The sequence below is a fragment of the Marmota marmota genome, unplaced genomic scaffold (assembly GCF_001458135.2).
Source record: "Marmota marmota marmota unplaced genomic scaffold, marMar, whole genome shotgun sequence".
NCBI classification, from domain to species: Eukaryota; Metazoa; Chordata; class Mammalia; order Rodentia; family Sciuridae; genus Marmota; species Marmota marmota.
In genome coordinates this window covers 40,418,650-40,429,550 of record NW_025999932.1, presented here as the reverse complement: position 1 = coordinate 40,429,550, position 10,901 = coordinate 40,418,650, and the positions used below count along the sequence as shown (strand labels likewise).

Here is a 10,901-nt window from a genome sequence, read left to right as displayed (position 1 = left end):
TTTTTTTTTTTTTTTTTTTGTGGCTGTTTCAATCAAAAGGTTCTATGCTTTATTTTCCATTGTTCTTTAGCAATGGTATTTCTAGGAGCTAAAAATACTTTTAACTGTGGACCAACATCTTATCAAGAGGCAGTTTACCAAATAGGATGCAATCTTCCCAGGAAGATATCTCAAAACAATGAGTTACCATCATATAATGAACTTTAAGTGTGCTTTTCTTTTCTTTTAACTTCTTCCACCAATTCTGATTTGCTGATAGTTGCTAGCAATGCAGGTTAAATGAAAACAGGAACATTGGAGAGCGAGTGCAGCGATGACTTACTTCATTGAGTGAGTGATACTGTTCATAGTATGAGGAGGAGGCCCGGGGGCTGACTGTGTCATTGGAAGTCTGCTGTCGAATAAGATCTTCCGCATCCTCCATCAAGATGCTAGGTGAGGAAACACAGGGTGAGCTGGTTGTCAAACAGAACACTGACCTTCCGACTTGGCCCTCTGCAGGCACGGTAGGTGAGTATGGGGAGAGATTGCTAAGGAATCTAATGAACAGTTCATGGGGTATAAAATACCCCCATCTGCCATTCACAGACGCTTTCAGCAGAGCCTGCGTGGGCACTGGAAAGAAAGCAGCTTCTATAATTGCATGGTTTCTGGACCTCCAAAACCTCACCTTTTCCCACCAATATCTACATTTCTTTCTTTCTTTCTTTCTTTCTTTCTTTTTTCTTCCTTTTTTTGACCGGGGGTTAAAGGGGGGGGGATTAACCATTGAGCCATGTCCCCAGCCCCCCCTTTTTTGTTTGTCTATTTCACAGCCCTTTAAAATATTTTATTTAGAGGCAGAGTCTCTGGCTGAGGCTTAGGGCCTAGCTAAATTGCTGAGGCTGGCTTTGAACTAGGGATACTCCTGCCTTAGCCTCCCTAGCCGCTGGGATTACAGGCGTGCACCACCGTGCCCTGCTCTACATTTCTTTTTTTCCTTTGGGGATTGAACTCAAGGCATTCAACCACTGAGCCCCAACCCCAGCCCTATTTTGTATTTTATTTACAGACAGGGTCTCATTGAGTTGCTTAGTGCCTCGCTATTGTTGAGGCTGACTTTGAACTGGATCCTGCCTCAGCCTCCGGAGCTGCTAGGATTATTGGCGGGCGCCACCGCCCAGATCTACATTTCTTGATTGCAATTTGTCAGTGTCTTTTATGTGAATATACAATTGTAATATCCCCTACTGTTTTCAGTTAAGGATCAAGGAGAAGCAGAATACCTTTCCTTCTTGTTTTTCATTAACATGTGCCAGATGTTTTGTTGCCAAAGTTGACCCAAATGTCTTGAGAAATAGAAGTATAGGAAAAGAAAAGATGTGGAAAAGGATCTTGCTTCATCTATCACCTAGACAAACACGTGAACTGAATTAAAGCATTCTATCACCTGGGATGGACGGTTTGAAAATTAGCTATCACGTTAGTAAAGCCTTCTCTACTTTTATTTAAAGATTTATATATATTTTTTTTTGGTTAGACACAACACCTTTATTTTATTTATTTAATTTTATATGGTGCTGAGGATCGAACCCAGGGCCTCGCGCATGCCAGGCAAGCGCTCTACCACTGAGCCACAACCCCAGCCCTCTACTTTTATTTAAGTCAATAGATAAAAGCTAACCTTTTGACATCAAAAGGGTTTCATTTTGACTTCTAGCTCTGCCATTTTTCAGCTGGCTTACTTTGAGAAATTCCTTTATTCATAAGATTTTTGAAAATCTGCCTATTGGAGAAAATATTTCCCTAACAGAGTAAAATAATTCTTATTTAAGAATTAAATGGTATAATGTGTAGATTGGTTTTGCAAGTTCCTAGAAGGTAGTAAACACCTGCGATATATTAGTAATAATTATTACAGCATATTATCCAGAGCCTGATACCCAGAAGACACCATGGTCTCAAGGAAGTCACGGGACAATGGGAGGATACGGGCAGGTGGGCAGTGGATATAAAGAGGAGAGGTTGGACAGGAGAAAGAAAGGAACAGGGAACAGACTCTGAACAGAAATAACACCTGATATACTTTAAATTTTTTAAAATCAATTAATCTACATGGTAGATGCTTTTTTAACAAATCTAATTTACAAAATTAGCCAAGGCACATGTAATTCCTACATGGTCACAGAGGAGGATAAGTGGCATTGCCAGACTCCAACCCAGGTTTTCCTCGGAGTCAGAGGATCGGGTACACTTTCGAGTTCAGGGTCAGATATTCAGAAAGGTTCGCTGACATTGTTAAGGAAGAATTTGTGAAAGCTAAATCCTCTTCAGCAGCAGCTCTTTTAAGAGATTCACAAAACCTAGGATCACTATGGTAAATGACCATTTTATGCCCCAGGTCTGGGCACAGAGCAATCCCAGAGAGAGAAATGATAAGAGGTTCTACAGATCATTGAGTCTAACCTTCATTTCAAATAAAGGACTGGGCTTATGAGAGGGTGTCACAAAGCCAGGCCTTGGGCTTTACCACCAGCCCATTTCAGAGCTTTCCACGCTGCCATGTTGAATGTACTTTATTTTTCCAAGAAGCAGATATTCCACCTCCTAGTCAAATGCATAATGGGTGCTTGTAATTGCTATTTAATACGTACCAAATGGTGCCTACCTGAATGGAATTCTGCTCGCATTTAAATGGACTTTCACATTGCTTACATCAGATGCATTCACAAAAAAATGGACTTCTTTTTTCTTTGCAATGAATTCAGCAGTTACTGGCTGCCAGAGAACAATCTGAAGTTTTGGGCAGAGGAGGAAGAATGATAAAGTCAAAGAGTTGTTCGAATCATCCTCATCTGTAGCCAGAGTCATAAAGGTTGTGACTATAAAAGGGACATGAAAAGGACAACGTCTATACACATGATAATATGAATGCCCATTTTGCAGGGAGTTGCTTTTATTCTTCTCATTAACTCTAGTTGCTAAGGAGAGCCTAAAACTTACCAGATACTCAATAAATATTCAGTGAGACAATGAACGAAAAAATGGACATACTTATAACTCAAATATAAAACCAGACGTGTATGTCAGATGTTTAAAGGAAAAAATGAAAATTTTGTCTCGAAAGAAAGTTGACTAAACGTTAATCTAATCTAATAAAAATTCCATGTACTTAATATTATTACCATGTCAGCGTTCCTTTAATCTAATTAAGGTCTTTGAACATTTACTCTCAATAATATTTACTCTCAATCTTTTTTTTTTATTTTTAATTTTTCTCCTGGTACTGGGGATTTAACCCAGGAGCACTTAACCACTGAGCCACACCCCAGCCCTTTTTTATTCTTTCTTTTGAGACAGGGTCTCACTAAATTGCTTAGAGCCTTGCTAACTTGCTGAGGCTGGTTTTGAACCTGAGATCCTCCTATCTCAGCCTCCCGAGTCTCTAGGATTACAGGCATGTACTACCATGCCCAGATATTTACTTTTTAAAATGGTATATTTTTTTTCAAAGCACTTTCAAACTCATTTCCTTTGATTATTATAATACTACTTTGATATAAACTAGGCATCATCTGTTATTGTTTTTTGTTGTTCAGACAGCATTAAGGCTTGTAGCTAATTTCTCTAAAATCATCCACCAAATAGTAGAACAAGAAATAAAGTTCTAAAGTCTCTGATGATTTCTTTAGTAGTAGTTCTTCTTTATCCTGGTGTGGTGGCTGTGAATATGTGCCATTCAGCTCTTTTGCTGGTAACTGGTGTTCCCAGTGGCCAACCCTGGTGATTCCCATAGTCTGAGGCCACACTGCCCAGTGCTGCAGTGATTGCACTGTGGGTATGTTCACCCAGGTCCATTCCTCCCAGATACAGGGCTCTTACAATAGGCAATTTGGCTAAAGGACTCACCCCTGTCCCCACACCCAGTTCCCCTTGGAACTCCTCTGCAGCCTAGATCCTCCATGCAAGATCCTCCTGCCTGCAGAAGCTTCAGAAGGCATCAGGTCTGCAGGTGCCCCTGCCATCCCAGCTCCCTCCCCTTTATCTTTAGCAAACATTCCTTTTATGGCTCACACTTTGAATCTGGTCTGACCTCTATTTCTCAGAGAATACCAACAACTATGGAGCCACCAGTTTTTTACTATGTTGTTTTCTGACTCCTGTCAATTTTCAAAACCTTAGACATTCTGGGAGATGTGTTCCATGCATTTTAATAAATTGTTCCCTGTGTCTTTCATGCTTATTCCTTGGTTAAGAACCACCAATTTATAAGCAAAATTCTATTGAATGTCTTTTACTGTAGTGGCTTTGTAAGGATACACTTTCAACCACAGAGTACTAACATGAAATTGGCTGAAATATCAAGAGCACAAATGAAGGTTCAATTTTGGAACCAACAAAGTCGTGTATTCACGAGAAGGGTGAAGCTTATGAGAAAGGAGTTCACATCCAATGCAAAAAAGTGAGACAGAATGTAGGAGGGAATGATGTGGCATACAACGGCATACAAAATGCTACCAATATAGGCACAAATAAGGGAGAAGTTACCTCATAGGTTGTAGTAAGATTCTGAAGAACTTGAACTTGTCTAGAGGTTCTAGGAAGAGCAGATAAAACCTGGCCACTGGGGAAAAAGAGCAAAACAGGATTTTGATGTTAAATAAAAGTGTGGAAATGAAATATCCATCTTTTAAAAATGATACTAGAGGAGCTTCTAGGTAACTGTAAAAAGGAAACAAAATTTAGAAATGTTAGAAGGATAGAGGACTTATAAAAAGAGAATATCTTCTCATTCTTTCTATTCCTAAGCAATTGCAAAATCAACAGCTCTCTTGAGTGGGGTTCAGTTTGCAGAGTACTAACTTCTTCTCTCTGTATTGAAAAGAACAAAATAATTTTTATTTTGCATGGAAGTGGAGAAAGATGAACTCATATGCTATCAGTAGGAATGTGGATTAGTAAAGCCATTATGGAAAATAATATGGTGGCACCTCAAAAAAAAATATTAAAAATAGAACTACCAGAAGATCCAGCAATCCTTTTATTGGGCACAGACACAATGGAGATGAGATCGGTATGTGGAAGAGATACCTGCACTCCAAGGTTTATTGTGGCACTGTTCACAATAGTCATGGAATCCATCTAAGTGTCCATCACTGTATGAATGGATAAAGAAAATGTGGTACATAGACACAGTGGAATATTCAGTCCTACAAGGAATGAAATCCTGTCATTGGTGGCAACGTGGAAGAACCTGAGGACATTACAATAAATGAAATCAGCCAGGCATAGAAAGGTAAGAATTGCATGATCTTTCCCATCTGTGGAATCTAAAGAAGCTGATCTCAGAAGAGAGTAGAAGAGGGGTTACCAGCTGGTGGGAAGAGGAAGGGATGGGAAAATACTACTCAACAGGTACAATGACAGACAGAAATAGGGAATAAATCCCGGTGTTCTGTTGCAGTAGGGTGACTATGGTAAACTATGCTGGGTTGAGTGTTTTTAAAATAGCAGAAAGAGAAGATTTTAATGTTCTCATCACAAAGAAATGATAAATGTATGAAAAGATGAATACATTAAATAACCTGATTATTATTTGATATACGTTATCAAAGCATCTCACTGTACCTCATTAATATGTATAATTATTAAGTCAATAACAAATAAATTATTTGATACAGAAGAGAAAATGTATGCTGACAGTAGCTTATTGTATTATAGAATAAATGTTTATGAACCCATCACCTGCTTAAGAAATCCAACTTTATTGGCACCCTTGAATCTCACCGTGTGCTCCTTCCTCCTCAAGCCCCCTCCCATGTAAAGGTGTCTACCTTCCTAAATTTTCAGTTTTACTTTTTCCTTTGCTTTTCTTCACAGTATAGACTCTTCTGTTTTCCTTCTTTCCTTTTATCTTTCTTTCTTTTTGGTACCAGGAATTGAACTCAGGGTACTTTCCAGCCCTTTTTATATTTTGAGACAGGATCTCACTAACTTACTTAGGCCCTCACTAAGTTGCTGAGGCTGGCTTTGAAGTCTTATTCCTCCTGTCTCTGCCTCTGAAGTGGCTGGGATTGCAGGCATGCACCACTGTATCTGGCAACAGAGTGTAGATGTTTTAACACATATATGGATTCTTGTATGTGTAGATTCTTAGACAGTAAACTTATATTTACTTGATTTAACTTTATGAAAATGATATACTTTATGAATTCTACTGAATCTTGTTTTCACTAACATTGTATTTTCAAGATTATCCTCTGGGGGCTGGGGTTGTGGCTCAGCGGTAGAGCACTCGCCTAGCACATGCGAGGCCCTGGGTTCGATCTTCAGCACCACATTAAAATAAATGAGAAAAATAAAGGTATTGTGTCCAACTACAACTAAAAATAATATTTTAAAAATATTATCCTCTTATGGAGTATCTAGCCATATGTGGTCCACAGACTACAAGAATTTCCCTACAAGTGGAATTGCTATTTCATGGGGCACACACAATGCTAATTTCACAGTGTCCAATGAGTCCTTCAACTATCTGTATCAATGGACATCTTCAGTGGTGGTGGAAAAGATTTCCTGTTGCTTCTTCTTGCTAACACCTCATGCTGTCAAATTAAAATTTCCAATTAAATAGTTGGGGGATGAAATCTTCCCATGACTTTTTTTTTTTTTTTGTATCAGGGATTGAACAGGGGGCACTTAACCACTGAACCACATCCCCAGCCCATTTTATTTTTAATTTTGAGACAGGGTCTTGCTAAGTTGCTTAAGGCTTCACTAAGTTGCTGAGGCTGGCTTTGATCTTGTGATCCTCCTGCCTCAGTTTCCTGAGCCACTGGGATTAGAGCTGTGGCCATCATGCCTAGATTCTTGTGATGTTTAATTTTATTTTTTGACTTTCTAATGAAGCAGAGTTATCTCTTCAATTACTAGCTCATGTGTTATGCTTCTGCAGGTCATCTGCTTATTTTTTTTCTATTAATTTGCTTGTATTCTTGTAATTATTAATTAGTATAACTTCTTTCTATACATTAGATAATATTTCCTTGTCAGTTGCACATATTGCAAATATCTTCTACCAATTTGTAATCTTTCTTTTTCTTTTTCTTTTTTCCTCCAGTGCTGGGAATTGAACCCAGGACCTCAAGCACTAGGCAAGTGCTCTACAACTGAGCAACATCCCAGCCTTTCTTTCTATATGATGTCTATTTATCTATCATGGACTTATAAGTTTGCACTTTTCATCCATTGTTTCCTTCTAGGTTTGTGTTATTTAAGAACTCCTTTCAAATTTCTCAGATATAATGATACTCTCATTTATCTCTTTTTGTTTTTCTTGCTTCAGCTTTTAAACTTATTTGTGTGCACTTCAAAGAAGGAGTTGATCTTCATTTTTTTCTTACTTAGCATCATGTATCAATTGTGGATACTTTCCCTGGGAACTGCTGTATCAATTTGGTCATGTACTAAGTTTCCATACCATCTGGCAGTGAAAACTCTAGTCCATCACACCAGCTTCTCTTCCTGGGACCCAGAAAAACTGCATTTCCCAGCCATCCATGTGGTTGTGTTGAGACCTCCTTCCTGAGCTCCAGCCAGCAGGGATGAGGGTGGGAGTTAAGAGCAGAGTGTCTTCATGCACTGTGCTTCCTCTCATCCTGGGGCTGGAGCAAAGAACCCCAGGGGTATGGAGTGGTGTAATGGAAGGAGCCCAGAAGACCAAGTTGGAGAAGAATACTAGAGAGAGCCTGTGATCTTCATTGATTGGTGGTGTCAGTGGGAAATTGTTCTAGTATGAACATTTGTGTGCCTCTTAAATTCAAATGTAGAAACACTAACCTGAAGGTGTCAGTATTAGGAGATGAGGAGGGTATGAGGCCCGGCTCTTATGAATGGGATTAGTACCCACGTAAAAGAAACCTGAGAGAGACCCCATTCCTCTCCAGCATGTGAGGGCACTGAGCCTTAGAAACAGCAGAAACTTTATTCTCAGAGTTCTGGAGGCTAGGAAGTCCAAGGTTAGGCACTAGCAGATTAGATTTGTCATCTGGAGAGGGACAGTTTCTTGAGATGGCACCTTCTCACTATGTCTTCATATGTGAAGGAGGAGGAGGGTCCCTCTGCCCTGATTCTTTTAAAGAGCCTCTTGGTTTGATCTTTTGCTTTCCTATGTAAATTTTAAAAATCAGCCTATAATGTTCCATGAAAAAAAGTTAGATTTTTGTTATAATTACACTGAATTTATAGATTAATAATTTGAAAAACACTGATATACTCATGATTGTGTCTTCTCATCAGTACACAAGAAAGGTTTGCCTACTTGTTTAGGCCTTTTTTAATGGCCTTCAAAAAAGTTTCATAGTTTCTAATTTTAAAATGTTGCATATTTTAAAATTATGTGCTTTAACAGCAGATGCCTTTTCTTTTGTAAACAGCAACTTAATATTCCATCTCTTGGTTCTTTATCATCAAGATATAGAAATTAAGTTGATTTTTTGATATTGATTTTCTATTCACTTCTCTTGGTAATTTCAATAATTTTTTCTATTTTTTATGTATGACAGCAGAATGCATTACAATTCATATTACACATATAGAGCACAATTTTTCATATCTCTGGTTGTATATAAAGTATATTCACACCAATTTGTGTCTTCATACATGTACTTTGGATAATGATGTCTATCACATTCCATCATCATTTCTAACCCCATGCCCCCTCTCTTACCCTCCCACCCCTCTGCCCTATCTAGAGTTCGTCTATTCCTCCCATGCTCCCTCTCCCTACCCCACTATTAGTCAGCCTCCTTATATCAGAGAAAACTTTTGGCATTTGTTTTTTTTGGGATTGGCTAACTTCACCTAGCATTATCTTCTCCAACACCATCCATTTACCTGAAAATGCCATGATTTTATTCTCTTTTATTGCTGAGTAACATTCCATTGTGTATATATGTCACTTTTTTTATCCAAGCATCTACTGAAGGGCATCTAGGTTGGTTCCACGGTTTAGCTATTGTGAATTGTGCTGCTATAAACATTGATGTGGCTGTGTCCCTGTAGTATGCTGTTTTTAAGTCCTTTGGGTAGAGACCAAGGAGAAGGACAGCTGGGTGAAATGGTGGTTCCATTCCCGGTTTTCCAAGGAATCACCATACTGCTTTCCATATTGGCTGCACCAATTTGCATTCCCACCAGCAGTGTATGAGTGTACATTTTTTCCCCACATCCTCGCCAACACTTATTGTTGTTTGTCTTCATAATAGCTGCCATTCTGACTGGAGTGAGATGAAATCTTAGAGTAGTTTTGATTTGCATTTCTCTGATTGCTAGAGATGATGAACATTTTTTCATATTCCATAATTTTAATGTAGATATTTTGAGGAGTTTTCTCTTTGCAAGCAATCATTACAACTACACATACTAAGTTTTCCTTCTTCTTGTTTCACTGCTTATACAGTCTCTATTTTGCTCCCTTCTCTTATCCTGATGGCTTTGATGCCAGTATGATGCGAAACAAAAGTGGAGAAATAAATACATGGATCATAATATTTAATAAAAGCTGTCTAATGTTTCACCATTAGAGTGCTTGTAGATTTTTGATAGATCCCTTCTGTCTGCCTGAAGAAACTACTACTCTAATGAATTTTTATCTTGGATGGGTCTGAACTTTATTTACATGCTTTTAAAAATGATATGAGCATATGAGTCAGTGTCAGTTTTAAGCCCTGACACTTGGTTTAATTTGTTTTCTCACTTTTGCTTTTTCATATTTCTTTCTGTCTTACAACTCTTGCTAGGGCTGTGAGGGATTCTTAGTGATTCTTAGTGTGACTCAACATGCACTTACTTTATTTTTGCATACTATTTATTCAGAAAGAGAAGAATTTCTTAACAAATTTCCTCATATCTGAAGCACCCTATCAAAATTTGAAGGTGAAAAATATTTAGGTGCTGGGCACAGTGGCGCATACCTGTAATCCCAGCAGCCCAGGAAGCTGAGGCAGGAGTTCAAAGCCAGCCTCAGCAAAAGCAAGGTGCTAAGCAACTCAGTGAGACCCTGCTAAATAAAATACAAAACAAGACTGGGGATATGACTCAGTGGTCGAGTGCCCCTAAATTCAATCACTGATTACCCGTCCCCCCTCAAAAAGAAAAATATTTAGATAAAGAAAGGCATCAGTGAGGTGAGGGATTGCAGGTCTGTGTGAAAGGCGTTCGCGTCAATGACCAGTTTCCAGGATACCTTCTAGTAACCTCACAAAAACCATGCTATTTAATTTAAAATTAAGCTGTCAGGTGCAATAGTGCATATCCATAACCTCAGCTACTCCAGAGGCTGAAGCAAGAGGATCACCTTAGCAAATTAGTGAAACCATTTTTCAAAATTAAAAAAAAAACAGAATAGAAGTTTACAAAATCATAATACAAAAATCAATAGCTTTCCTATACACCAACAATGAATCTGCTGAGAAAGAAATCAGAAAAACAATTCCATTCATGATAGCCTCAAAAAACAAAACAAAACAAAGCTAGGAATAAATCTTAACCAAGGAAGTGAAAGACCTCTATAATGAAAGCTATAGAATACTGAAGAAAGAAATCAAAGAAGACCTCAGAAGATGGAAAGATCTCTCATGTTCATAGACAGACAGAATTAATGTTGTTTAAATAGCCATACTATCAAAAGCAATACACAGATGCAATCTAACCCCCATCAAAATACCAATGATATTCTTCAGAGAATTAGAAAAAATAGTCCTAAAATTCACTTGAAAGAATCAAAGACCCAGAATAACCAAAGCAATTTTAAGCCAAAAAAAGCAATGCTGAAGGCATCACAATACCTGACTTCAAATTATCCTACAGAGCTAAAGTATCCAAAACTGCATGGTACTGGGATAAAAACAGATACATAGACC

The 10,901-nt window shown here is 38.3% G+C and overlaps 1 protein-coding gene across 2 annotated transcripts in view; it reads right to left on the bottom strand.

Annotated features, from left to right (window-relative positions):
• Cpb2 (carboxypeptidase B2) overlaps positions 1–10,901 on the bottom strand; it is a 49,029-nt gene that overhangs the window by 28,958 nt on the left and 9,170 nt on the right. For both annotated transcript variants that reach the window (XM_015484300.2, XM_015484301.2), the window contains exons 2-4: positions 4,528–4,603; positions 2,648–2,772; positions 323–431 (exon numbers count right to left, since the gene is read on the bottom strand). In XM_015484300.2, the coding sequence (XP_015339786.2) occupies positions 323–431; positions 2,648–2,772; positions 4,528–4,603 (310 nt within the window). The remainder of the gene's footprint in view (positions 1–322; positions 432–2,647; positions 2,773–4,527; positions 4,604–10,901) is intronic.